The 27560-nt window shown below is 42.6% G+C and overlaps 1 protein-coding gene across 1 annotated transcript; it reads left to right on the top strand.

The window, feature by feature from the left end:
• Positions 1 to 963: 963 nt before the first annotated feature.
• On the top strand, positions 964 to 27560 carry pcp4b (Purkinje cell protein 4b). Its single transcript, XM_006627869.3, has 3 exons — positions 964 to 1072; positions 19584 to 19635; positions 27252 to 27560. The coding sequence occupies exons 1-3, from the start codon at positions 1064 to 1066 to the stop codon at positions 27380 to 27382; spliced, it is 192 nt and encodes a 63-aa protein (XP_006627932.1). The 5' UTR covers positions 964 to 1063; the 3' UTR covers positions 27383 to 27560.

Raw genomic sequence — 27560 nt, 5'->3', positions numbered from 1 at the left:
AGAGGAACATTAACCCAGGGACTAATACACGAAACGCTTCAGTCTTATTGCAAGAGCTTTGTGATGTGTGGTACGCCTGCTACTTCTTTCATCTCCACTAAAGGAAAATTAACCGTCCTGCAGCTCCGGTAAATAAAACCAACCCTCTTCTCTGACTAGCGAACAAACACTACAGGAACTTTTGCGATCCGTGGAAGTCATCACGACGGTGATTGAGTGTTTCCCGAAGCGGGGACTGGCAGCCACCGCCTGGTAGCGTGGGACTTCTGCACTTTCCACGCCACGCGCGCTCCCTGGGCTGTATATCTGCAAGGACAAGAAAACGCAATTTCATTAGCCCATAGAAACTCGCCTACCCCACTTACCGAGTGAAAGGGAAAACACATAAAACATTAAAATGTAACACAAAGGGGACCAGTATGTAGAGTATAGCAATGGGAAAGATCTCGGTATAAAGGGAATCGTGGACTGAGAATTAACTTTAAAAATGGAGCACTTTTAGTCATATACCGATTTACACAGCAGGGAATTTACAAAAGTCTGTTTATCAAACCACCTTGTATAAAAGCAGCGTCCCGCGCAGGATTTGAACCCAGAACCCTCTAGCTACAGTACAAAACGATAAGAGCACTTTGGGGGAAGGAGGTACCCCTTTCGTGCACCGTCTCTCGATTCTCAGCCAGCTAGATACCCTGAAATAAAAGAAAACTTGCACGGTCTCCTCACAGGAATACCTGACCGCTTCACTGGTCGGCTTCACAACTGTACTGAAGGTGGACGCGTACAGCCGCACTCCAATCATTCAAATTGGTTTACACGAGCCTATGAATATTTCACGGCTCTGGGTGGCGGCTTCAGGATGAGGAGGGTGATCAGAGTAGCAGATGGTACTCCTATTGGCTCTGCGGAGGCGTGATGACATTGAGGAGTTGGGCTCTATACTTTAAAAAGGGTTGCCGTAGGTGGCCAGCCACTATGAGAAAGAAGACTGGTAATTTCTGATCGGCAGTATCTAGCGCCGGGAAAGCTCCGAGCCCACTCAAAGATTACACGCGTTAACACCATGAGTGAGGTAAGTGCTTGCTTTGCCTTTTTTTAACAACACACTGGCACAACCCCGATATTTTTAGACGCCGCAAAAGCCTGAACAATTCTCATTATGAGGTGAACATAGAGAAAATAAGCCATAATAAACTTTGTGTGCTTCGACGTTAAATTTAGATGTCTACATTGGCCGAGAATGCTGTTTTAAATCTCTACTTGAATGTGTGGAGCTGCGATCTCCGACTTGTGGAAGTTTTGGTGACTTTGGGGTCCTATTTGGAAACAGCCCTGACTCGAGCGCGCCGGGTGCTGTCCCTGTCGGATGCTCAGAGCACCGCAGGTAGTCCGGCTCGCCTCCGGTCCGTCTTACATCACCTTAACGGACAGCTCATAACATCGCACAATCGCGATGTTAATTAATGCGAAAACCTTACCTCGATGTAATTGACCACAGAAAATGTTGAAAAGATTTAAGTGTAATGTAAAACAGCTTATCGACATTCCACGAAATCCGTGTGTTTCGTGGATTGTGGTAGAGGCTCGGTTATGAGTCTTAATGTAATCCATTGAAAAGATGCGTGTCATTTGCTTAAAGCTTGAGTCTGGTTTTGAAGAAATACCCTCTGCCTTTATACAGTAGTTAAGCATTTTGTCTCTGGTAAATATGCAACAAATGTAAATGAGCCGAAACTGCATTCAGTATAGCGAATCATTTCACATTCAAGTTTATTATAATATAATTTATGAATGATAACCTATTTGTTAACAGTAGTGGGACTGTTACAGATATCGTTTGCGCTTCAGGTATTACCACAGTAATTAATTCAGTACTGATTTCTGTAGAAGCCGTTTTCGTGTTTCTGCGGCTGCAGTGTTACTAGCAGATGGGGACTGAGCACTTAGTAGGTGCCTTGCCGTCTAAGAGTTGTTAAAATTAAAAATGCATCCAATCCCCTTTATCACTGTGGCATATTTGTCTGCAGAATTGCATAAAATATTTCTTCATAACTGTCATACTTTAATGTTCTGCTGATGTGGGTCCCAAATCTTGATCTCTGCGTGTAAAACCTTCCTAGGCAGTTGGGTGGTTTAAGATGAGAAAATCCTGAGGCAGAGTTTCTGTTCTCTGTGCAATATTCTCTCTCTGATGTGATACTGTAGATGGTGCCAATGGATATTAGATATTCATGCAAATTCTCCAGTTCTTTACAGGGAAGATCCCTGAGACAGATAATGGAATAAAGGTTGCAGAAAACTTAACCATTTCTGGTTATCCGCTAGTCTGGATGGGAGAGAAGGTGTATTCCACAGCCAGAGACTGCAGGACAGCCCACTGGTGGTCTAGTCGACTGCTGGTCTTGAACTGATGATAAACAGGCTCCTGAGTGCGTCCCTCTCTGTGGTACCACACCCTCGGCTGATGAGGCTGCTCTGTGTGAGCCCAGACGGATGCGTGCGTTACTCCAGCAGGCAGCCAGGTGTTGCCAAGGGCACTGACAAGGGCCTGACCTGTTCGTGTAGCATCATTTCAGCGCTGCGCCATGTCGGAGGCACTTCGTGCTGTAAGCGTGTTAAGAAGGGATCACGCAATCTGTGTTCCATGAAGAACAAACTGGGACAGCTAATGCAGCTTTTCTAAGAGGTAGAAATTAGATCTTGCTGTTGCACTGTCAATTGAGAAAACACCCAAGCTGATTGTAATGCTCTTACAGAAAACAATCAGGCCCAACAGTTTAAATGTTCAGTAAACATCTCCTACAAACTTTTATTCATAAATGAAGCACCTCATGTTTCCTTGGTAGTGTGTATTAAGGTGGCTTAAGAATGCTCTTTCTGAAATAGAGTACAACAGTCTTTTTCTCGAAAGTGTGATTCTAGACCGAGGCGGCAGACTGGGTGAGAATGACAGCTCTCTGAAAGCCCTCCTCATAGCAACTGTGAGTGAATTAATCTTGGAACAGAGAATCATAAGAATTGTAGTTTGGTGAAGCTGCCATTTCAATCAAGTGTAAAGCAGCCCGAGCCCTAAGTCTACTCTCGGGTTCCTTACAGGTGGATATCTTTATAGGTGTATTAGTGGCTTCATTGTTATTCATTTCTAAACTGTAGTTTTGCAACCCCTATACTAAAAGGGGATCTTTATTCAATTGGAGAAAATACTTTCCAGCTTCTGGTTTACAAGTGGTTAAGGCACAATGATGACTTTTGTGTTCTCTGATTGTGATGCATTGCAGAGCGCTTTTGAGCTGTGGGAGTTCAGTGGTTTTCTCTGTGAAAGCACAGGCCAATATGGCATTTTCTTAATGGTTTAATTTATACAAATCTACTTGTGTAGATTGTGGATGTAATAGGTACTCATTAAAGTACCAGGTGAATGTTTAGGTGAATTACCCAACAAAAGCCACCAGTAGAATGGTATGTGTCCATGATGCCTTCTGAGGCAGACTGGATCTCAGTTCTGCACAGGTAGAAGACAGCAGGATTTTGCTCTGTGTGAAGCTGAGCTCTCCAGAAGACCTGCCGGTGCACAGATAGTATCAAATTTCCCTCTGCCAGACAGCTGTGCCAGGTGTGTGTGGTATTTGCTTGTAAAGTGCTGCTGTGTGGCTGACTCTTCACTTGCATTTTCAGAGGTGAAACAGCTGGGGAAAACCTGGACTATTGTTTTTCATATGGACTATTTTTTGGGTGTGATTGCTTTCTTACAGTATACAGTAACGCTTGGTTTAAAAACCCTGAATAAGAGGGTATAATAATTTTAGAAGTCCTGGATAAATAGTATAATGGTGTTGGTGGTAATTCTGATATTAGTACTAAACTATAACGTGCTGTATGAAGGTGATGTAGATTCACTGCAATTTATTTACCCATGTAAAATCATTTTATTACAAAGGAATGGAATCATAGTAACACATAAATGGATGCTGTTTAACCTTAATGAAAATTTCCCACACTGAACTGTGGTTATAAAAACTCAACCATTTCTGACTAGAGAAGCATCTTGCTTTCCTTATAACAAAAACCGTTGACAGAAATGCAGATGTTGCAGCTCGTGAATAAGCTCCTGGTTTGTTGTCCGTTGGGACAGAGCACTTTCAGACTGATTCCTGCACTATGCACAGCTGCCACCACGATATCTGTTGTAGTTTTTCCTGTCTCCCCCTCCTGCCGTGGTACTGATGTCTTCATGCGCTGCTGTTGCCCTGGGCTAAGGCTATGGAAGGGCTTCCTGCCCCTCATGCACTCTGGAAGATGCAAGACAGAAAGCACCAAGCAAAAACAGATTCCCCAGAGAACGACCTCTGATGTTATAACAGCATGGAAAAACACAACTAAGTCATTTTCAAGAAGAAAATAGATGCTTATCTAAGTCGGTAGACGTTTGTAGGGCTTTTCCACCAATTTGAATGTTTAAAGAAAACCGTTACAGTCTTAGATTGTGCTTCAAAGGAACATTGTTAGTATGGGATCTTGTCTAATATACCAATACGCCTGAGCCTTATTTAAAACATCAGCCAAATCAAGTCTGCATTTACTCAAAATACACTATTCTGAGTTGACAGACAAGTCAAACTTGACCAAAGCCATGTAATACCAGTGCTTCCCTATAGCAGGGGCTTTTCAGCTTCATTATTGGTTTTGGATGTTTTTCAGAGGTTAGAGGTGAGGATCGACAGCCATTACATCTAAAGAAGAGAGAAAGGAGGTCAAATTACAAGGCAATGAAGCATCTTATAATCTCCAGATGAAGAACAGGGAGATCTTACTACATACATCTGTCCTCGCACTAAGCCACAAGTTTAACCTGAGAATGGGATAAATATTTCTAGATTAGTTTTAGGTTTGAGAGATTAAAAGCACTCCCAACCACCCCGCCACCCTACAAATATTCAGTGGATTTTGCAGAAATGTTTGTTTCTGTCCTGGATAATTTGACATGTCATGGAATTCAGGTCCGTTGTGTAACCCCTCAAGACCGTGCTGTGCAACAGGATGGCAGAAATCTGTGAAACCATCCTTTTTAATAACACTGTGCCAAGGTTAAATGAGGCTTAAACTCTCAACATGGCAGGGTTGTTCTGCTGCTATGAAATAATTCAGCTATGTAAAATAAACATGTGAATGGCAACCACAACAACCGATCACAAAGTTAATCAGAAAATCCTCTAAACCTGTGGCCATGCTGGCAAGATATCACTGGCCAAGCAGCTTGGAGCTTCTTTTCAATACATTTTGAGATTAGTGGATTATTTTGTGGGTTCAGTCAAATCCAGGCAAAAACAAAATTGCTAATCTACTTCATTTTTATGCTTGAAGACATTGAGCAAAATATGCTTTATATTTGGAGCAACATTTGTGGTTTTAATATGTTGATTTATTGAAAATCTTTCACTTCAAGCAGGATTCATATATATTCACACCAGCATTCATGGGCTGTGAAAACAACTAAAGTAGTTATTGAACACAACGTTCATAGAATAGAGTTGTACAATCAATAGAATTGCATCCATTTCTGGTACAAATTTTACTTTCTTTTTCTTGTAGAGTATCATTTAAGTTTAAAAGTAAATTGCACTTATTAAGCTAATGGATGGCATAAGTCATGGGAGACATGTTGACCTCAGTGAGTGTGTCCTGACACCTCTATATGTTCCTGGCTCCTCTTCGGTTTTTTACTTACAAGAAATGTCCTGGAACAACATCTGAGACCATATAAATCCCACCCATTGAGTGTTGTACAGAGTGCACGTGACCCTTCTAGATTGCATTATAAGAACTTAGTCCTCTGTTGTGTCTCTGTGCTTTATCCAGGATCCATTTTCATACCCGTTTTGGAAAATTTTCTTCTTTGTCCACCATTCTAAATGAGGTTCAAATTCCCATGGTGCTTCTCCTAAATTATGACTGAAATCTTACCCTACTGCAACAGCAGAAATAGGTTTAGTTTTCTGGTCTCACTGCAGCCAAAACGTTGCTGGGGCTGCATTGGAAACCTCTGTTCTCCCTCCTGCAACATCACTGCAAGCTTCCCTGTCATGATATCGTTTGTATGTGGCTTTCGATTGCTCTGATCCATGATGCTGGAGATGCAGTAATGCAGCTAAGGCGGTCAGAACCTTATCAGTCCTTCATAACCTCTGTCTGGCACTGCCTAATGCTGCTCCCCTTGGGTGTTGTATTGTTCTTGTTTTGTTTTACTAGCTCATGGAAAAAAATGCCTTTCCCCCAGTCACAGGACCCACCCCAAACTATCACAGCAGGAAGGAGATACAGCAAACTGCAGTTGTTTGCTTGATATTGACCCTTTTCCTGGGTGAAATGCTAACCGCTCTGTCCATCTGTCTGTTGGAGTAAGAAATATGCCTTTTACTTTCAGTGGACTCAGTGGATTAAGCATATGCAGGATAAAAAGGATGGTCTTATCACCATGATCTCCAAGTTACTGTGAAGTGGTGCTTTCTACAAGAGCAGCAGAAATATATGAACCATTCTTCTGTGGGAAGGAACATTAAAGACGAAGGGCACCAGAGTCTGCTCCATGTTTTATCTGTCGTGCATTGTCTCAGTAGGCATTTCCACTGTTTAAGACAGAAAGCTGTCTTTGATGGAAAATGCCTTAGGAATAAAAGACATCTAAAGATATATTTGTTATATATATTCATACATTTCTGTATTATGTAAGATTAGTCAGCTCACACATTGTAGCTTCATCACATTGTTACATAAATGTCGTTTTTTTTCATCAACAGTAAAGATAATACTGGTCCAGTTCTGCAGAGGTTTCTAAGGCCATTTACAGCACCTTTTCCTTTAACGACAGTCTGAGGTCTTTAGTATATTTCTATCTGTTTGTATGGAACAAGTGAAGAGACCCAGGGCAAAGTCTGTAACTTTGGAAACGAGCTAAGAGCTGTGCAGTGCGGATCTTGCCTCTCTGTGACATCTCTATGCTTGTGCTGTGCCCTGCCAGTGTGAGACAGGAGGGTGAGAAATACCTGCCTGGACCGTTCCTGGAGGGATTCTGAACTGATATGTACCAAGTCCATGATGAACTATGGAAGGAAGGAGCTGTAAACGTAAAGCCTTTTATCCCTTTGGGGACTCTTTCTCCCCAAGTGTCCTTCTGTGGAGGTTTTTTTTCCTTCATCCTTGAAGTTTGGAGATGGAGCAAGACTTGTGGCGTCTGCAGTAGCTTTGTATGGTATCTGATTATTTCCAAACCGGGGAATGAGGGTGAACACAGCCTTAAGGAAGGTCTTTCCTGCAATTTCCAGGACTGTTTTCCAGGCAGACTCATTACGCCAATTTACGTGATGGCTTTCTCAAGTGGAAAACAACCCACGAGAGAGTGAGCTGAAGCTCGCGGACTAATTTAATCAGTAATGGAAGCAGAAATCAAATCGCAATGTCCTCTCTTCAGCCTCAGCCCCTGTGATGCCTGAGCCCCACAGTGCCTGTGACCGACATTCATTGCAATATGTTTGTTTAGAGCTGTTTCATTAAAAGAAATAAACTCTGCTTCCTGCATCTATTTTAAGCCAGCTTTTAAAATAAGCATTCCCATTGCTCCGTATGATTCCAACTTCAGTGTTTGAGCATTTAAAATTTTTTTGTAAAGCTGATCGGTTAATCTGCTATTTGATTTTTTTAGGCAAAAAATTCGTATCAGGAATGAACACATTATGAACTGCCATCTCACTTTTTTTTCAATTTGATTTGTAGCTTTCAGCTCTAATGATGGCATTTCTCGTAGCTGTCGCAGGAAAACCCATGGTAAGTTTCGCACCTCCTGTATTTAATGCAGCCCCGTGCTGAAGCACTGCTCCTACTGGGGTTCAAGCACAGCGCCCCTGCCTGGACTGCAGGATAGTGTCTACACCAGTCTAGGAGTTTCCTGTTGGAGGCCTTCTCTCACACGTTCCTGCACAACAAGCCCTGTTCCTCGGCGCCCTGTGATGCCAGCCAGAAGCCCCAATGCCTCTCCTCCAGTACTACTGTAGCTACCTCTGTTCTTTAAGCCATCTTCCTTAAAGTTCTCATGCACAGTGTGCAGCTGGGAACAGTGAGAAAGGTCACTGTTGCGGAGGCTGTCTGTAAAAGCTCCCCAGCTTCACGGGAGAGACAGCTCAAGTAAATTAAATCTAATCCTGAGATGTGAGGCCAGACTGCATCCAGTTGACTGGAATGCGAGGCTGCAGGTGACGTTCAGAAAGTTTAACGTCATCCCCCGTCTGCCCTGTGCTCGCAGTTGGAAATGGATGCTTGTTCGAACAGTACATTTCAATTAATTGGTACCTTTTAATAGCTTCCAGAAAATCGAAAGGTTTGGAATGGCTTTCTTTTTCATGTACCATGTTGTCCTGTCAGAAAAAAGCAGTGGGGAGTTGGATAATATGCTCAACACCTTCACTTGGGCGCAGTCCTTGTGCTTGAAGAGGAACATGAAGGGGGCGGGGTGGATCCCTGTGAGTTACAGCCCCTGGTGACTGAGAAGGACAGTGGGACTCACAGTTCTGGTGACAAGAAATGGGTTTTCATGCATTTACCTTTTGCTAATGATGCACAGTTGATAAGAGTGTGGAACATGTTTCTTTCAACAAACTAATCCTCCAAACTCTAAAACTACGGGGACCATTTATCTTCTATCAAATGGGCCTCAATTTTTTTGCAAATCTGTATGGAAACCCTCCTGCCTTCAAAGGAGGAATTTCTTCATGCTGTTTCGAAGAGTCATCTTCACTCTAATTAGTTTTGCAAAGATATTCCAAAGAGTCTCATTGGCAGTAAATATTTACTAGCAATAATTTACTGCCTTACAGGGATGGTCTTTAAGGTTACTAAGCCAGCTTTTCCTTACATGGGGTTGAGTGTCTGTGAAAATCTGTAGGCCTTCCCAAGAGTCCCCAGTGACCAGCACTGGCCTGACTGCATGGGCAGTCCACTGCACTGGAGTTATCGACTGAATAAACAGATCTGTGGATGAGAAGGATATAGTCGGAAAACAGGTCAGAACAAAGCAATTAGAAATGTTTTAGTAGTGAATTGGGATACAGGACGTTGGGGAGAAGAGTTTTAAGGTAGGTTGATGTAGCCTTATTTTCAAGAAGTCTGTCTACGCTGAGCCTCTTGAGTGTATATGTCCTCAGAGAAACTGTCTGCTTGGAAGAAAAATAAATGAAACTTCAATTAGGATTAGCATCTTAAAATAGAACAGCTTTATACCACTTCAGAGTCCAGTCACAAATACACATGACATCTGCACTCACTACCGAATCAATGGAAAATGCCTTCTCTTTGAATCTTTATTCAGCCTCAGTTCCAGTTTTTAATGTTAGCCCTTACAGAGGATTGCCATCGGAATTTTCAGCCCCCTCTTATGCTTCAGACCTGAAGAAGGCTGAATTTGTTTTCGCTCTGCTTTTCAGAGTGGAATCAACCTTTGTTTTATTTAGCAGGTTTCTTTGGCCACCCCGGAGTGTCTGACCCAGCCTTCCCAACTTCAAGAGGACGGTGTCTGACAACTTCAGCACACGGACTGTCCACAGCTTCTCGGCCCAGCTGGCTGTTGTGTTTGTCTGAACAGCTTTTACTAGTTGAATGTTTTCCGATACACATCCAGGTGGGAGTGACACTGTCAGACACGCACAGAATGAGGTTTTGTCTTTCTGCAGAGGTTTAGTTGGTTACATTTCAGGTGGCACATCTGAATGAGGGCGCTTCTGACACTCAGGCGTTTTGGTTTCAGACCTGGTACAGAGTTGATTCCAATTATGAATTATAAACAGGATATTTCCATTATAAATTGTGTGGCCATTAAACGCTTTGGAGCCTGGTTATTTTCCTGTGGGTTACAGTCGAGGCCAATGATAAAAATAGGATATGGGAATCCGACAAGAATGCAGAGAAGGCAAATGCCTATTTGTTTCAGATATAGATCACCCATAAGTCATACGTAAATCCTCCCCTTGACCCCTGGAGTTGGATACTGTAGATCTCAAGCACTCGAAAGTGCCAACAAAAGCCTTATATATACAGCGTTAAACAGTGTCTGCTTGGCTGCACGACAGGAGCGCTGGCAGCTCTCCAGGCTGTGCGGAGCTGAGGTGGGAAGCAATGTCGTGCTCAGGCCATTTTCAGTCTTGGCCAGGAAACGCTCAGTGGGCTCAAGACTCACACAAGCACCATGTATGGGCATTGGGTTGTGCGTTTCTTGAGAAAAGAAGGAAAACTTTTTGTGTGCATGTTAGGGTAAGATATATTGTACTTATCAAGAGAATGGAAAATCGTCTCCTGGGGAGGGTGCCTGGAACAAATGAGACATTTTCACGGTCATTTGGAAACCAGCAGGTTATGATAGTGGAAAGAGGGTGATGTCATATCTGTGTCTTTTCCTATTTTCTGGTGATATCCTTTTTTTCAGGACTGTATTCCTATCTGGATGCGATAACTAAGGCTGCTTATAAATAGGAGAGGGGAACTGGGCTTAAAAAGGAAGTCCCCTGGTTATAGTCATGTTCAATTTAATTTCTTTAGGAAATGTCATTTTAAAGCGTTGACTTTTTAAATAAAAATGCTTCAGCCTCAACAAATAGTCTAAACACTAGCCTGCTTGTTTAATTTATGCAACTCAATTAAATGAACCCTTGTGGTCTGGGTTCATATCATACAGAGGCTCTGATCAGACATGAGGAAGGATGGTGAACATAACCAGCGATCTTCCAACTTCAGGTTGCGTAATGTGATGTAAAATGTACATCACTCAGGCTTTCAGTGGCTTAGGGAAATGTGCGGCAAGTCCTTTTTTCTGAATTTTTACTCCCTTTCTATGCTGTCTTCAGCTTGTCCCTTTTACTTTCACTGAGCTGAAGAGCTCTAAATGATATTTCCAGCTTGAACGATCCCCGTCCCAATACTTTAACAATTTAACTCTTTTTAAATTGTTAATGCACTCGGAGTGCATCAACGAAGTCCTCTGGAGAACAGAAGCTGAGCAAAATCTTAAAATAGTGGCCCTGAGCTACTCTGTGCAATTATTGATTTGCTTATTTTTTTAATGCTGGAGGGTTCGTAGTTACTTGACTTCTGTTGCAACATCTGTTTTTCTGCCACTGTGGGGAGACACAGAAACTCTCACAGCGGGATACTTCAGAGAATGTAGAGGAAACATAATTGATGGTGGTGGCACAATGGCGGAGTGGTTATCATAACAACATCGAGGGCCTTGGGTTTGATTCCTGGGGTGCTGTGTGCATGGAGTTTGTATGTTCTTTCCGTGTTCATGTAGGTTTCCTCTAGGTGCTCCTGTTTCCTCCCATAGTCTGAAGTCATACTGGTGGATTAATGGGCTTCTGAGAAAAACTGGCCTTGGTATGAGTGTGTGTGTGTTTCTGTCCGTTCTCTGTTATGGACTGGTGTCCCATCCAGGGCGAATCCCCGCCTTGCTCCTGTTGTTTGCCGGGATAATCCTGCCAGGAGCTGGAGCCTCTGTATTGGATAAAGCTGTTGGAAAAAGGATGGATGTGCTCGATAGATAAATGTTATGCAGGCTGTTGGTCTTGTTGTTTATGCCTGCTCATATTGGGAAGTAAGCTTTTTAGATTTGAATTTAGTTGCTATTGCTATGTGCAGTTATAGCCTTCCTCACAGGAGCAGGGCTTGCTGCTGCTCTCAGGAAACTGCAAAGCGGTTTGTATAGAAGATGCATTGAAACAGTCTCTTCTCCAGGTGTGAGCCGACGAGCCCTTGGTAATGGCTCCTGACTTTACTGGGAAAAGCCAGGTCTTCCATGGCAGTCCTAGAGTGGGGCAGGCAGACATGGCTGGCCTGCGGTCTGCTGCAGTCTCATTGAGGCCCCGAGGAATTTCCACCTCACTAGCACAGGCAGTTCCACACTGACGCCCTGCACATTGAGGCAAAGTGTGAACCAGAAGGAGTTACAGGTGGCGGCGTGACGTTCAGTGCAGAGCAGGTGGCCACAGTCTACCTGTGCCAACACTGCCAGCTTCTTGCCTGCAGTGCACTCCTGGGGTCTGACTTTGCACGCTGTAACGCTCTCGTATGCACGAGTATTGGACCACCGCTTGGCAGTGATCCAAGATAGACAGCACATTACTCCTCTCTTCTTTTTATGCACAGACGACAAAGTCTTGTGCTAGCCAGACCACTGGCCCAGTATTTTGAAGTGCACTGGGTATGAGCATTGATTCCTGCAGACCACTTGCAGTCAGTGGCCAGTTCATGAAAGGCGGTAGTAATGTCGAAGAAACACTGCTTGCACTGCTTTTTACACTGAAGAATCAAGATGCAGGAGCCTATTCAAGTATTTGTTTTTGTTCAGCTGAAGTTTTTGTTTGCGCCTTGCAGAGCAGCCTGCTGTTCGGTTTCTACTCATGGCCCTCAGAGGACAAGCGACAGCCTGGGAGTTTACTGAGCTGTGCTGTTGAGCAACAGTTTCCCCGCCTTCATGAGTTCTGTACGTGAAGCCAGCATATTTTTTTGTTTAACAGGGAGATGCGACTGCTGCATTAAAAGTCTATGGCCATTATTTTCTATAAAGATGGTGCTTTTGTGCTGCCACACATGGGACTGTGCTGAGGAAATGCAACTTTCCTCAGTACTGGAATCTGCAGCCCAGGCTAAACAGCTGTGTGTTAGTGTTTGGAATTTGCTGGGTTTACTTCTTGAGGGCAGTTCTGTGTGTTGTTGAACGCACTGTGGGACAGCCAGCACACAATAACACATTTGCTGGATTGTGGGATGTTAATGACAGGGCTGTCCTGCACTTGTACTCCTGATATCCTGTACACGCATGCACTGAGAAACAGGCAGGCCATGAGGTCTAACATGCCTGCAGCGTGTTTCAGAACCACAGCAGGCTGACGAGTCTCCCACACTCCCACAACTAAATGATCAGTGTCTGTGACCAGAAACGCCACCTGTCCCCAGGTCTGGCATTAACAACCAACACCGCCAGCTCCTGGTATGAACTTATAGCATCCTGCTCTGAAGATGGACAGATACCGAGGAATGCAGCTTTCACCCTGCAGCACAGAAATGGTATCCATTGCTTTGATTCCTGATTAAAAAAATACTTTCAGGGGGACAAATGGTTTTCAAGTGATGAAGTGAAGGTCACTGTTATTGCCAGTAGAGACAGCTCAGAGTGGACAGTGTGCTGAGGTGATGGAGACTATACTGCGCATTGCTGAAGGGCGGCTTAGACAAATGTTGCTAAACTTTTGTCCTTCTGTCAGACCTGGCTTGTGCACACTGCTGAGGTGAGTGGACCTGAGTACAGCATCTTTTCTTACAGCAAGCACATGTAGCTCAGGAGGATCTTCTGAATGATAGTATGCATCAGCGGGGGGCGTTCTTTTCTTCAAGGCAGCTGTCTGCTGCTGTCTCTCGGAGGCGTATTTCCAGCGGTGCTCTCTGTTTAGCCTGATTCCTCCTGACTGCCATACATGATAGGTGCTGGAGCTGGAGGCTGCTAAAGCGATTACGGATCAATACGTGGCTGATGCTGACCAGCTCTGACCAGCCTCAGCCTCTCCAGGTGGGCCTGGAGCCAGTAACCCCGTTACTTTGTCACTTTCTTGATTCGGTGTGGAGATACTGAGAAGCAGTTTGAGAGGAGACCATGCCTTGAAATTCTTGGAGTCATTCGTCATTTTCCCCATACAGTGCAATAACACCCAGTTCTCTTTGAAGTCAGACCTAATAAATAAATACAAGGTGATCTCCACAATTTCAAGGCTCATTAGGCTGGATGGTTTAACACATTTTTCGAAAATTAATTAAAACGGTTGCAATGCTCCCCGGAGGTTGTGAGTATTTGCAAGCAAACTGGAGCAAAGCACAGCTCCAACCATGCCTGGCTGTGTGGGTTTGTCTGGGGCCTTGCAGTGCCAGGAATCGGTGCCCAGTGGCAGCTGGCAGGGAAATGCCCTTGACTGCTGGGCCACATGGCTCTGGCACTGCTCTCCCAATCACGGCTGAAAGACTGCTGCTCTATTAAAAATGAAAGAGATGCAGAGCCTCTGAGCACCGAACCATGAAGACAAGTCTGTGGGGGCGTGACAGTGTTGCTGTACTCGGTTCTGAGCCAAAAATGGCAAACTTTCAATCTTGGAGGCCTTGGATGTATTTAAAGACATTTCTGCCTCCTTTCATTCTCCAGTCTACTGCCAGTGTACGTTTGCAGTGGTGCGATTGTTTAGAATATGAAATTGCATTTGGTGGCCTTGGTAGGGGCTAACAAAAGGTTTGCACTTCAAAGTGCATTAATGTAATCAACATTAAACAGTAGGGCACGTCTTCGGTGTAGTAAAGCTTTCTGATGGCACAACACATTTGTGATCTCTGTGGGAGTGCAGCTATTTCCTGCATGCTGCTGTCCAGGGGCCTTTGGGATGAAGGTGTAAGCCACGCACCGCAGTGACCTGCGTCACGAACTGGAGATGCAGTATTTTTATTGGCTTTGTCCTGCTCATATCACTGAGGCTAGCAAAAGGCTGAACCGCATTAAACCCTTGACTTTCTTCTGAAAGAGTACAAGGTCACAGAGGACCGTTTTTTTGTGAAAAGAGGGAGATTAATCCTGAATACACAACCCTGTTCACATTGTAAACTGTTTTAAGTCTGAGTTTGACCAACAGCTCTCATGTAGTCAGAGGCTGTATAGTGATAATTTGGCAAGAAGCTGCCTGCAGCCAGGCGTCTCCCAGCTGTTTAGTTTTCTAGATATCTTTGTGCTGTGCCTATATTCGTATCTCAGTCCCCTCATCCTGGCAGCGGTGGTTCCCACAGTACAGTACATGAGACACCGAGCTCTGAACAGCTTCAGAAAGGGCAGTGTTTGCTCTGCCTATGAAGATCTGATAAGGAAACATTGTAGGTGGAACTGTTATGGTTCATCAAAGTCATTAAAGTGTGGTGCTTTTCTTTTGCTGGTAATATTTGTCGCATTTTACAGTCTGATGCATGTAATTTCTCCGCCTTTGAAAAGATTTATATTCAGAATTACAAAGAGTTGTGATGATAATTGTTTTTGGTCTTCTAATTATATATGGATTTGTGGTATATTTGCCCAATACCATTATTTTTAGAAGAAATAAAGGATAAGTAAAGTAAAACCTGAATACTAAATAATTTCCAGAATATACAAAATCAATCTATGTCCTCTGACCCACTGTAGGAAGCTACTTTCATGCGGGCTGAGCCAATATTGGACAAGCCAACAATGCAACAGTTGGAGAACCAGGAAAGAAGAGCGCATGTCGGTGGTTTAACCTTCAGCACTTATTCGAAAACTGCCCAGCCCACTGGGGAGAACGGGATGTGTGGTTTAAACATCTTTTTAAACGGCTTTGTGGCGGCACAGCAGCCCCCGATCCCCATTACACACTGAACAATCGGGGAAGTGGGTCAGAACAGCCGAGCTGTGTGCTGCTGACTGGAAGGTACCTGTCAAGCCTGCAGGGCTTCAGCCCGAGAGGATGGAAGATGCCTGTCGCTGGGCTCTGGTCGTGCTGGACATATACTGTCAGTAGTAGATAACAGCGAAGTGATCGGCAGGCAAGGTGAGAAGCCGTGACTAAGTTTGTCATGAGCCATTTCGTCTTTATAATAGTGTGGTCTGCTGCTGAATCCAGGGGGATATACAGTCTTCCTGCTGTAGGAGGGAGCAGAGCAATCAGAACATGTGCAGCTACTGAACTTCCCTTCTGCCTTGAATGAAGATGAATGCACGGATTGTTCACGTTACAATTAAGAAAAAAAGTAGGAAGGAAAGTGAGGCGTTGACCTAGGAAAAGCTTTATTAACAATTTCAGTGTTGAGTGGACAAAATAAGCAAAAGTATAATTACCCATAATTCATAAATTGCTCTGATTAGGATGACGAAATTTCCCATTTTATATCGCAGTTTTGTTCTTTTTACCCCTAAAGAACACTGATGGCTCTGGGTGTCAAACAGCACAAATCTGTCATGACTTAATGCAACTTGGGGAGATACTGTACATGTGTTTGGGGAACAATTATGCAAAGCTTTTTTGCAGAGCATGATAAACTGTCATGCATTATGATCCAAATTACACCCGATGTTCCCTCTTCGAGTTTAAGACAACTGCAGAAAACAAAGGGAGGGAATATTAAGATTCAAGTCATGGCAGAAGAAGAAAAACCCATCTGCTTATCCTCTAGAGCTTTTGATAATCCCTCTGCCAGAAGCTTTAAAACCTAATGTTTATTAATAGTTTATTTTGTTAACTATTCCGTATGATGAGTGTGCAGGTCTGAATTTGGACTACAGAACTATCTGAAGTCATCTCGAGGGAAGTGTGATTAGCATCACCCTGAGCTCCGTGAGGTTCTCTCGCTCTGCCCTCCACGCCAGCGCTGCTCTTCGCTGTCACCTCGGTGTCTGGAGAACCCCTCGTCGGCCCGCACCCACAGAACAGCAGGAGGCCGACTCTTCTCTCCCTCCAGCCGTTGCAGAAACACAGCGTGCTCTTTAACAGAGCCCACACAACGACAGCCTGAAGTGCACTCTGAACTTTTAGCTTTGATTTAAACAAACTATATGGGATTTGAGCTACAAAAAAGGAATTATGCGCAGTATCGATGGGTACATCAGAAATGGATGTGCAGCATTCTTCCTGCCACTGCTGTCGAAAGAATAGTTCTTAAATCTGCACAAGCACAGCGTCTCGTGGACTCCTGGTGTGCACTGCTACAGTAATTAAGTTAATGGATTCTCCACGACATGGCCGTGCTGCAGAATTAGTGGTATATCCCTGACTCTTAGGCATGAACAGCAGAAGTTCAATTCTCAGGATTGATAGATAGAAAAAAGCTTGTACTCTCTTTGAACTAGATTGGCAATGTTTGAAGTAAAGTCCATGCCTGTCACTCTAGTGCTTTTATCAGCAGGAAATGTGCATATAAAGTTCCAAGGCGGGTTCACAAACAGATTTCGACTGTCTGATTATATAGCACACCACTGGCTGTCTTTTTAACAAATGTCCATGCAAAATAAATACGTCTTCATGTGTCTGCAATCAGTTTTGTTTAGAGGATTTACAAAGTATCAAATCTTTTTGCATTAGAAAGAGAAACTGGTGTGAAGCCGAGGATGAAGATGTTCCCTCTTTGGTCCGCTGAGCATCCGAGGAAGAGGAGGCAAAGGCGAAAGAGCCCATTCTTCCAAACTGTCATCCACAAACAAAACTATTTATGATATACTATTAAAGCATCAGAATATAACAGTCCAAATGTCTTTCAAGAACATGGAGTCTCTGTGACAATTTATCTTGTCTCTTGGGACAATGGGCTATGAGATTTTTGCATTTCCAAGGTGCACCAGGAGGATCTTGGAACCCTTACAGTAAGACGGTTTTTACAGCTGTTTAGTGATGGTCTGCTTTTTCTATCCTTTCCAGTTAATTTGCAAGAACACATCCGTGGTTTGTCCATCCACCCAACACCACTGTTTGTCTCTCTGGCTCTTCGGTTTTCCCACAGAGTTTTCCTTTCCCCTTCAATTGGAGAATTCCCCCCTCATCTCCAACGCTGATCAGAACTACTGTAGTTAAGGAAGAGATGTGAACACAGATACCAGTCTTATTGAAGAAAAGATACGACCAGCATGTGCTTTTGTGTTCAGAAGTTTGCAGGCCTAGCAGGTATTTCTTTAAAGAAAATCCCCATGACTTAAAATAAATACCTTCTTAAACAAATTAAGCACTCTGAAACTTCAGGTTTGCTCTCATGCAAGTTAGGGACAAGATGTTTAATGAAAAATCCCTTAACATCACCTGTGTTGAGTTACGTGACAGGAGGCATCTTGCAAATATATTTAGGGCTCTTCTAAATACTTTTTAAAGTTTTTATAAGGTTGTCAGGGATTGTGGGCAAAATGAACAGTATTATGTACTCTATTAAGGAGAGTGAATTATAGAGGATAAGTACAGAATGCAGACTAGTATTCGGGGGTGCTTACAAGCCAGTTGGAATGTAATTGACGGGTTTGCTTTTCCTTCTGCCCATTTCGATCATTGCTTTCTGTACTGGGTTCTATATGGAGCACCCAGTCACTGGTCTGTGGGTCACAGAAAGGTCTGGTCTTGCTGAATGTCTTAGCACAATCATCATCATTCTGTGTTTTCAGTCTCCTTATGCAGCAAAAACACATCCCCGATCTCCTGGTTCTGCATAGCAAATGGTTAAATTGTTTCTAGCAATATCTCTCAAATCTGGTTTCTACAAGACTCTGTAACATCCCAATTTTCTGCTGTAATAGGCAGTTTACTTCAGTGCTGAAATCTCTTAATTTTAATTGCCTTGAATTACACGTGTGTAAGTCGGTCAAATGGTTTAGATTCTTCTGAATGGGACAACATTGCAAGTCTGTTTTCTTTCATTCTGTGTTTAAATGTATCTGCAAAGAGAATGCCTTTGCAATACCTTTTTGTCAAAGCCTATAACAGGATGAACACCAGGTCTTCCTACAGTAAACCTTGTCTCCTATTTGTAAACTCTTAACAAATACAGGTTTCCTTATAAGGGATGTTCTGGAGTATTTTTCCATTCTCTACTCTACCCATTCAAAATTCTAGATCCACTATGAGTTTGTCTTGAAATCCTACAACTGTATTGCTGTGCAATTTCTGGCGTACTGTTGGGATAAATTACAAAGTGTGAGCCAAAGTTTGTAGATATTCAGTACTGTAGAAATCAATAAATATTCAGATGAATGAAAAATATTTTTTTTTAATTTTACTTCAAACAAAAACACATCTAAGAAAGGAAGGCGTTCTAGAATGAAAATGAGGAATACAGTATTAACTTCAGTGCTGCATACTTTTCATCTTTGTGGCAAACCAGACTACATTACAGGCATCCATGATAGAGAAGGTAGCCAAACTGAATCACTTTCTGCACCAATCATTCAATCTTTCAGACCTCTGCCGTGGAGGTTGCTTTGGCAAGTTTTTTTGGACCCTTTACCAAATTATCATGAACTGACATTTTCAAAAATGTATACAAAACCAAATCCCATAATGTAATAACTGTTTGTGCAATTCTGCCATTCTTGCAGCTGAAAGCAGTGAGCTTAACCTCTCAGCTTAATCTATTCTGGCTTTGAAGGCAGCACTGATATTAAAGGGACACACACAGGAGCTGTGGGTGTCTTGTTCTGGTGGATCTGTAGCACTGTCCACACAGACGAGAGCATTAAAGCTCATCTTAGGTGCCATCTTGTGCCAAAAAACACAAAATAAATTATGCACAAAGGAGTGTCACCATGAGCCGCTCAGGCTGGATCTGGAACAGGTTATGCAGACTATGCAAACAGTCGTGTTTTACTGAAGGCCAGCATGCCCTTCATTTAAGAGAAGGTTGGAGTATTTCCAAAAATTTTACTTAATTCCATCTCAAACTAAAAGGTGTCCATACTGTTCCTTTTTTTGCCTCAATTAGCTTGCAATAACTTAAAAAAGACAGTAATTTTGAAATTAGACCTTTGTGTATTTCAGAGACAAGGATCCGGAGCTACTGGAGGAAACAGCAAAGCTTCCAGTGGACAAGGTAATGGAACCTCAGTTATTTCACACTAAAGGAAATACCCTCTTTGGAGAGAATATGAAAAATGGGCTCCTACAGGGCTATAGACATTGAATTCCAGTTTGAAAATCACGTTTGTTTGTTTTAAGAATGTGAACAAATATCTTTCAATAGAAGGAACCTTACATTCCTTTTTTTCTTAAAACTATTGATTTTCATAAGAGTAAGGTTAATATTCTGTCTTAAAACGGACTCCCTGGAGAAACTTCAGAAAATATGAGATGCAGAAGGAGATAAATATGCAGCTTGAAATCTCTGCACTGCACCTGGATCCTTTCCTGATCTCCGAGCCAGCTGCTTACTTGGAGAAGAGTCATTGCCTGGGCACTCAGAGACGCAGGTGTTGACCCACCTGGGGTTGATCCCAGAGTTTCTAACAGCTGGCTTGGAGAGCAAGAAAGCAGAAGGACAGATGAGAGGCTGCAGTTGCTGCTGGGACACAAGCAGGACACATTGAAAAGTGTGGAAGAGGCACCAGAGACTTCAGAACTGTATTTTTTGTAACAAGCTTTTTACAAAATTGGATCAATGCAGTTCCTCTTTATGACTACTAACGATTAAAGAGCCAGGTAAGCAATTCAGCCCCTGCTTTCCAGCCCCCTTTGAGAGGGAGAGCTGCCTGCACTGCTGCAGGCGGGCTGGGCCAGAGCAGGGAAGTGGCCTGGGTGCAGACAGCCTGGGCAGAATAACATCCTGGACTGGGGAACCGGACTGAACTCCTGCCAAATTAAGTGCCTAGTCTGAGTGAATTAATGCAGCTGGGTTAAGGAGCCCCCAGCTGAATTGTAGACTCAGGGCTCTAATTGCAACAATTAAAGAAAATCCAGTGCCTTCGATTTCTGACTTGTTTTGCATGAGCTGAAAGCACACCCTGGCTCCCTTTCAGTCTGGGCTTTTACAGTCTGGCCTCCCTAAACTTTGTCTCGATTCACATGGTGAAGATGTTTCTCACTCCTGCATCTGATCTGCTGGACACAATGGTAGCCTCACCTCACCCAGGTGGAGCTGCACCTCAGTGGCTGAAAGGGGTCTCTCCCTATGTGTGAAGTGTTATCAGATCCTTTGAGATGGCCCATACTGTCAGAAGAAAATTAATTGGTATATAGCTCCATCTCAGCCCTAAATGTCCTTTCAACGTACTGTCAAGCCAAGTTGTCCTTACTCCTTCTGTGAGACCTTCTGGTCTCTTAGATCCATTACTGATCATTTCAGAATGAAATTAAACAAGTATTTATTTTTCTCTAAAAATAAACATGTTCTTAAATATACAGTATAATATCTCCCAGTTGTGACACTGTTGGGGTGTACAGTATTTTCTTGAACAAAAAAGGCCATTGCACATTGGGAGTAAAAGGCTCTAGACTTTTCCTTTTTGCCTGAACTCCTCAAGAATTTGTTGTACAGTTCAGTATTTACCATTTTAACAACATATGGTTTGAGATGAGAGCTTCAAGTATGTATCGAATTCTGAAGGACCTGTTCAAGTCCAATAGACTTCTTAAGGATCAGCAGTAAACCCTGAGGATATTGAGAAATTGGAAAGTACAGGGAAAGTGGACCAAGACTGAGAACAGGAGGCGCTTTTCACACAAGGAAGTTGAAGTCTAGAACAACCTACCCAGCAACGTTATTGCTTTTACTGGTTTTCTCCATAAAATGGCTCTCAGATCCTCCAATCAATTAGTTAGGCCTCCTCCCATTAGCTCTAAAGCATTACTTTAATTAAATTACTTGAGTTCTGATTTTTTGTCTGTGCTAGGGGTCCTACTATATAGGCTCAGTAGTTCAGGCTTGGCTGAAACAGTTTTAGAGATTCTCTTGTATGTAACAAGTCAGAGCTTGAAATTGTGAACAGTGTGTCTACTGAACCTGGAAGAGATGAAGGCAGCCATCAAAGGCCTCTGGAGTCAGATTTACACTTACAGATTTACAGACAGATCCAGCTGTCTGGGTATGGAGCCGCATCATGAAGTTGTTTGCTAAACCAATCGTGATATTGGACCAGTGAGCCAATATCTGCATCAATAGCCAATAACACCAGAATATACCCATCTAGAGTCCTGTTTTCTGAAAGGCAATTTACTGTGCTTTGAATGTATCTGTTCATTTCTGCAATTCAGTGATGTTGTTTCAGTTTTAGTTGGTAATTTAGTCAGGTTTGTAGACAATCCGAAAACAGGAGGATTAACAAATACTGTAAAGCATCAAAGGAAGATGAAAATGATTTAGGTAAAATTCATGACTGAGTAAGCATCTGGCAGACAATGAATAAAGACATGCAGGTAGCAAAAACAAACAATACATACAAAATGGAAAATGCTGTGCCTAAAGAAGCTACTTATGAAAGATTGAGGTGTTGACACATTTACATTCTGTACAGAAGATGTGGGGCAGCATTAAAAAGCAAATAACTATATAACATTAAGCTAGACTTTAAACCAAGAGAATGTTTAAAGGAGTATTTAGTAATTTACTATACTATATATTTTATATATATATACTATACTATATATACTATATATTTTACTATATGGCCCTGTCTCTCTCACACCTGAACAAGGCTCCACGGCCGAAACGTTGTGTTCTCTTTCTTCTTTTTTTCAGCATGGAATAAACCTATTACTTATTCCTTTGCAGCCTACGCATGCTGACGCAGCTACCCACCTGTATTTTACTATATACTAGTATGCCTTAATCTAGACTAGTGTGTATGGTTTTGGTCTCCACAAAGATCTGTCCAGACAAGACAAACTACACCGGGCTTAAAGGAATGTCGTATACTGACAGGCTGATTCAATTGAACTTTTTAGTTCTGACCAGAGAAGACGACGAGGAGCCTTGATACAAGTATTCAAAATCCTAAAAGGCACAGTGGACCTGTTTAGAACCAGCAGGTAGACATTACAAAGAGGTGAATTTAAAACTGAGTAAAGGAGACATTTTACGTGCAGGGTGGCGGGAGTCTGGAACAAGCTACCCAGCCAGATCAAAGCTGATACCCCAGGATCTGTGAAACAGCGAGGCAAGATCCCCAATTCCATTAGCTACAGCAACCAGCAGAATAGATGAGCCAACAGACTTGTTTCCTGTCCTGATGAATTCACATCCAGTGTAAAGAGGAGGAAGACTCGTGCAGGGATTATACTGGACCTAGATCACCTGGAACTGGAAGGACTTTCTGAAAGAGTCATTTCAGAAATTTCGGGCTGCTCTGGGGGTATCTTTGCCCTTACACCTTTCAGCTCTGCTTCCAAGAAGCTGATCATTCTGGCAGGGACAGCTCTGGGATGGGCTTGGGTTTGATCTACAAAGATGAATAGGTGTATTGTCCTTTGATTTTAATCTGTAGGGAAATAAAGTCTGCAGAAGGAGAATTCAATTGCCGTCCCTCTGATTTGATTTGAGTCCCATTGCAATAAGGACAAACTTGAACTGAAAAGTCTACAACTGTGACAAAACTGGTTTGTTTTTCTGTAGTAGGGAGGTTGTTTTTATAGAATGTGACATATTCCCAAAGCAATAAAGTCCTTCTTTTATTTGAAACATTCTCAATCTTCCTCCACCTGTAGTCACCTTGTACACTGTACAACACTCTTGTGTTAGCTGATTTTTCTCTCACATGCCTGTCCGCCACATGGGACTGTTGTACAAAAACACGTGATCCTGAAATGGGACGGCACAGATCTGATCCTGGCGTGGAGTGCATTCATAGGGATAGATTTGGAAGTGCAGTGTTAATTTGGGCACTCACCCTGCACATTAAGAAAAGCATTTTAACTTTTTTCACAAATGAATTTCAGCTCATCTGCCTTCTCAAGGGTCCTAGAGTTCCAGCTGTATCAAGGGGTGTTGCCTCATGTAGGAAAAAAAACTTTGAGATACAGGAGGAGTCTTACAGTGCTCTTTGGCCATTCTAATGTATTATTCTGTTATGACAAAACTGAGCTTGTGGAAGTAGTAAATACAGCCTGATTTATTTGTGTAAAGAGTCAGGGAGAAATCAGTCTTCAGTGTATCTTTATACATATAATGCAAGCTACACTTCAGACCTCTGACATACACACCCTTAGTCTTAAAGGATTTCCATTTGATCTTATAGATTACTTTATACCTTATTACATCAAAATAAAATTGGAAAGAACCTACTGAACCCCCCCAAACACTTGAAATGCCTTTGCTGTCTGACCTTGGTCATTAATCTCTGCTGCTTCCAGTGCAGTGGGAATGCTGCCCTGCCAGCATCATCAGTCCTCACTCAATAAGTACAGCACTCCGATTGCGCTGAGGAGGAACTCCACGGAGGATACTGGCTTGTTAACATTCTGGGCCAGCCCCTGCCAAATCAGAACTGTCTTCCAGTGAGAAAAACATGGGCTCCGTGAGGCCTGGTACCTTCTTTTAAAGAAATATTAATAAACGAGCATCCATGCATGAATACATACAGTAACACAAGTCTAAAACGAGTACCTTGCAATATTTAGACAATATTCATTGCATTGACAGATGCGGTACGATTCTCATCACTGTCAGACTGGGTAATATGGTTACCAATATTGTAACTTACTTGGCAGGCACATTCACTCATGCCATTTGTTAAGGTTTTAATTGCATAATAATCACATGCTGGCTAGGGATTTCAGATTAAAGGGAAGCATGTTTCTTCTCCTGTACTGTATTTGAACCTCTCTTTGGAAGAAGAAGCCATAAACCTCACTGTCTTAATTACACTCACTTTACTAGCAAGAACAATGTTTATAATTCTGCACTTCAAAACTAATAACAAAAATTTGATTAATCAGTAACAAATGTAAACTTAAATTAAAAGATTGGCAAACAAATGTATTTAAAAAATCAATGGAGTGCTTATGAACAGAATTATGAATACATAATTCTGTATTCATAAGGTTTGGAGTGGACTTTGTCTTGATCTTTTCTTCTTGCACCTTCTGAGATTAAAAGATATCATATCCTAAAATTAGCAACTTAATGACTCGCAACTCAAAATGCTTATGACCCACTTATGTATTTTTAATCAGCAGTACTTTACACTTACATAATTCTACAAACGTTTGCCAGTGCAGTTTTATATATGACTATATTTGTAATTTTGTATCTTAGAATTTCGTAGAGTTAAAAGCTTCTAGATTATCTGTGTTTGAGACTTAAGATGTCTTCAAAAGAGATCAGCTACATGGATGTTGTATTGTAGGTTAAAATTGCTCAATGAAGGAAGAAGGATTCTATCAGACTTGGCAGATGGAGGTCATAGTTTGAGAATCCATGAGGAAATGTGCTCATTGGTTCACATGTATCTTTATCTTCTGCATCCTGTTCACATTGCCCAAAAGCCTATGGCCTCCTCCATTAAAGACTGTCACGATTGTAGTCCCTCCTCCTTAGGGGTGCTCCGGCTCTTCCTTGTTTGCTTCATTCCCCACACCTGTTCCTTGTTTTAGCCCCGTTCCAGCCCCCCTTAAAAGCTAGGCGCTGATGTTAATCCAGGCTCTGCATCTGATCTCCGTATCATGCGAGTCTGGGACCTGGAAGCGCCTGGTCCTGTTTCCTCCCGCCGGTTCTGACCCGGTTTCAGTTTTTAATCTCTTGTTTTTGATGGATCACCTGGCCATGGACTTTTGCTCTGTTTTGGATTCTCATTTGGACTTTTTCTAGGATTGTCTGCCCCGGACTCAACCCCCTGGACACACCCCCTGTCTCCATTCCCGTCTCCTGCATGACTTTTTCCCCAGTGTTTCCTCACTACTCCGGATTGTGTCGTCTGCATAGGGCCCGAAAAGAACTGTTCGTGACAAAGACTCCCGTTTCAAAAGACCTTGCTTTTGGCAGCTCTTATTTCAATGTGACTCATTAGGTTAGCTCAGGAGTAACTTGTAAAAAACACCAGTGAAGTCCTTTTTAATCTCTCTCTTTCTCTTATGGGTGTGAGGAACCAAGTACCACACTGGGCCTGACCTTTTCTAGCTTCTGCACTCCTGGAGTTGATTTCGGATTTTGGACAAGAGAAATAATACTTTCAAAGCCTTATCAGTACTAGATCCCATCAAAGCATGAAGAATCGAACTGCCAGGCTGTCAGGATAGCTGAAATGCAGAGATGAAAATGTCACATATTACAGCTTCAGAAACCAAAAGACAAATAATGTGAAGATTGAAGCTGGTTTTGATGTGGCAGTTTATTTCCCCTGAAATCTGCTATGAAGCACTTTGAAACACAAAGGATTCCATTCCTGCATGATCAGTGTTTGGCTTTCCTGCTCTTTTAATGCTGATCAATTGAACAACAGGGGGCTCCTCTTACAGAAGCAAGTTTAGAAAGCAGGTGGAATCAGTCTCCACTCTTCTTTGGGAGTCGGGGGACTTCTGGGCAGGTTTTGATTACACATTAAGAACATTAAGTTAATTCTCCTCATCTTTTGTGTGGTGCTGAGCTCAGAAGTTAACTGTCTCTGCTGGGCCTGGCTTACACCAGCTGTTTACAGTGCCAAAATCAGCAATCCCCTCTGTGGTGCTACAATTGCTGTTGATCTGCATAAGATAAGCCTGTAGGTTTGAATTATACCCTAAATCACGTAAAAACTCCAGCTGCTCAGATGTATTCCATTACGAGAGCAGGGCAGGATATTAACATAGCGAGTGATGCAAGGCTGAGCTGGCAGGTGGAACAGGCCATTCTGTAGCTCTGTCTCATCTGGACCTTGAGAAACCTCGATATCACAGGAAGGTACAGGTGGAGAAAACTATTTTCTTCCCAATGCATGACTAGTATTGGAGGATGGTAATCTGCTTTTATTAAAATTAACATCTTGATTTTTTCATTTAATATGCATGTTTCATTCTTGTCTTTCCTCCAAATTAAAAAGTGCTGAGAAATTGACAGTGCAGGAGAGGAACAATCTTAATGCTGTTGCACCGTTAGGAGAATTTTAACTCATTGGCAGTTCACTATGTGGAGCCATTATCCTGAATTCCTAACGTTCAGTTTTTTTGTTCAGTTCAGTATTTATACATCTTTGTATGAAGTGTAGCATTGATTTTCCCATTTTTTAAGATTTTCATTGAAAGCTTGTTTCAAAATGTTACGTCCCTGTAAGATCCTAGATCTGCTCACAAACCTCTGGTTTGCCACAAAGCAAAGCCACTGGTCTAGCATGTGGCTAGGCAGACAAACTGCAGCTCCCCAGGGAATGTGCAGAAGAGTCGGTAGAGCACTCCAAGTTTCCACTCAGAGCACAGGAGATAAACAAATGGCAGAAGGCTTGATCAGTTCTTTCCAGAGCAGCAGAATGCCTACCTAAATGGAATTTCTACACAAAGGACTCATCACTAAAGACCTGCGATGAAGCATGGTGCCTTTTCATAATGCATATTAAATCCAGTCTTCAAGGGCTGGATTTCTTGCAGGCTTTACAAGAACCTTTCAATTAGTGTTTCATTAAGAACTAAATGCCCATTGATGTCCATGTTCTTATCTAAATAGTTAAGTAAATTAATTAAGAGAAGAGGTAGGAGAGAGCCCCCAGAAGACCTGCTGTTTGTTACATGTGTCCTGTTTTCCCCTGCTAGATGCGTCGAAGAAAGAGGTCCCAGAGGACTTTGATATAGACATGGAAGCGCCAGAGACTGAAAAGGCTGCCGTTGCCATCCAGTCGCAGTTCAGGAAGTTCCAGAAGAAGAAGCAGGACGTCAAGTCTTAGAGGTGGATCTGTAGCTCTGCTCCCCACAGTGGCCTGGCGGTGCATGTGACCGAAATCTCACCATATGGACTCAATGGGGGAAGAAAGCAAAGGCATTGCCCATTCGAACAATGATGCGTTTGTGAAACCATGTAACCTATGATTTGACTGCTGTATCAATAAATTATGAAGCTATGAA

Source organism: Lepisosteus oculatus, chromosome 5 (assembly GCF_040954835.1).
Source record: "Lepisosteus oculatus isolate fLepOcu1 chromosome 5, fLepOcu1.hap2, whole genome shotgun sequence".
NCBI classification, from domain to species: Eukaryota; Metazoa; Chordata; class Actinopteri; order Semionotiformes; family Lepisosteidae; genus Lepisosteus; species Lepisosteus oculatus.
This window is presented reverse-complemented; position numbering and strand designations above follow the sequence as displayed.

Bases quoted from the DNA above. Each gene is read 5' to 3' on its own strand.
- pcp4b (XM_006627869.3), top strand. The intron at 19,636-27,251 runs GTAATGGAACCT...TTCCCCTGCTAG, and splicing joins CAAAGCTTCCAGTGGACAAG to ATGCGTCGAAGAAAGAGGTC.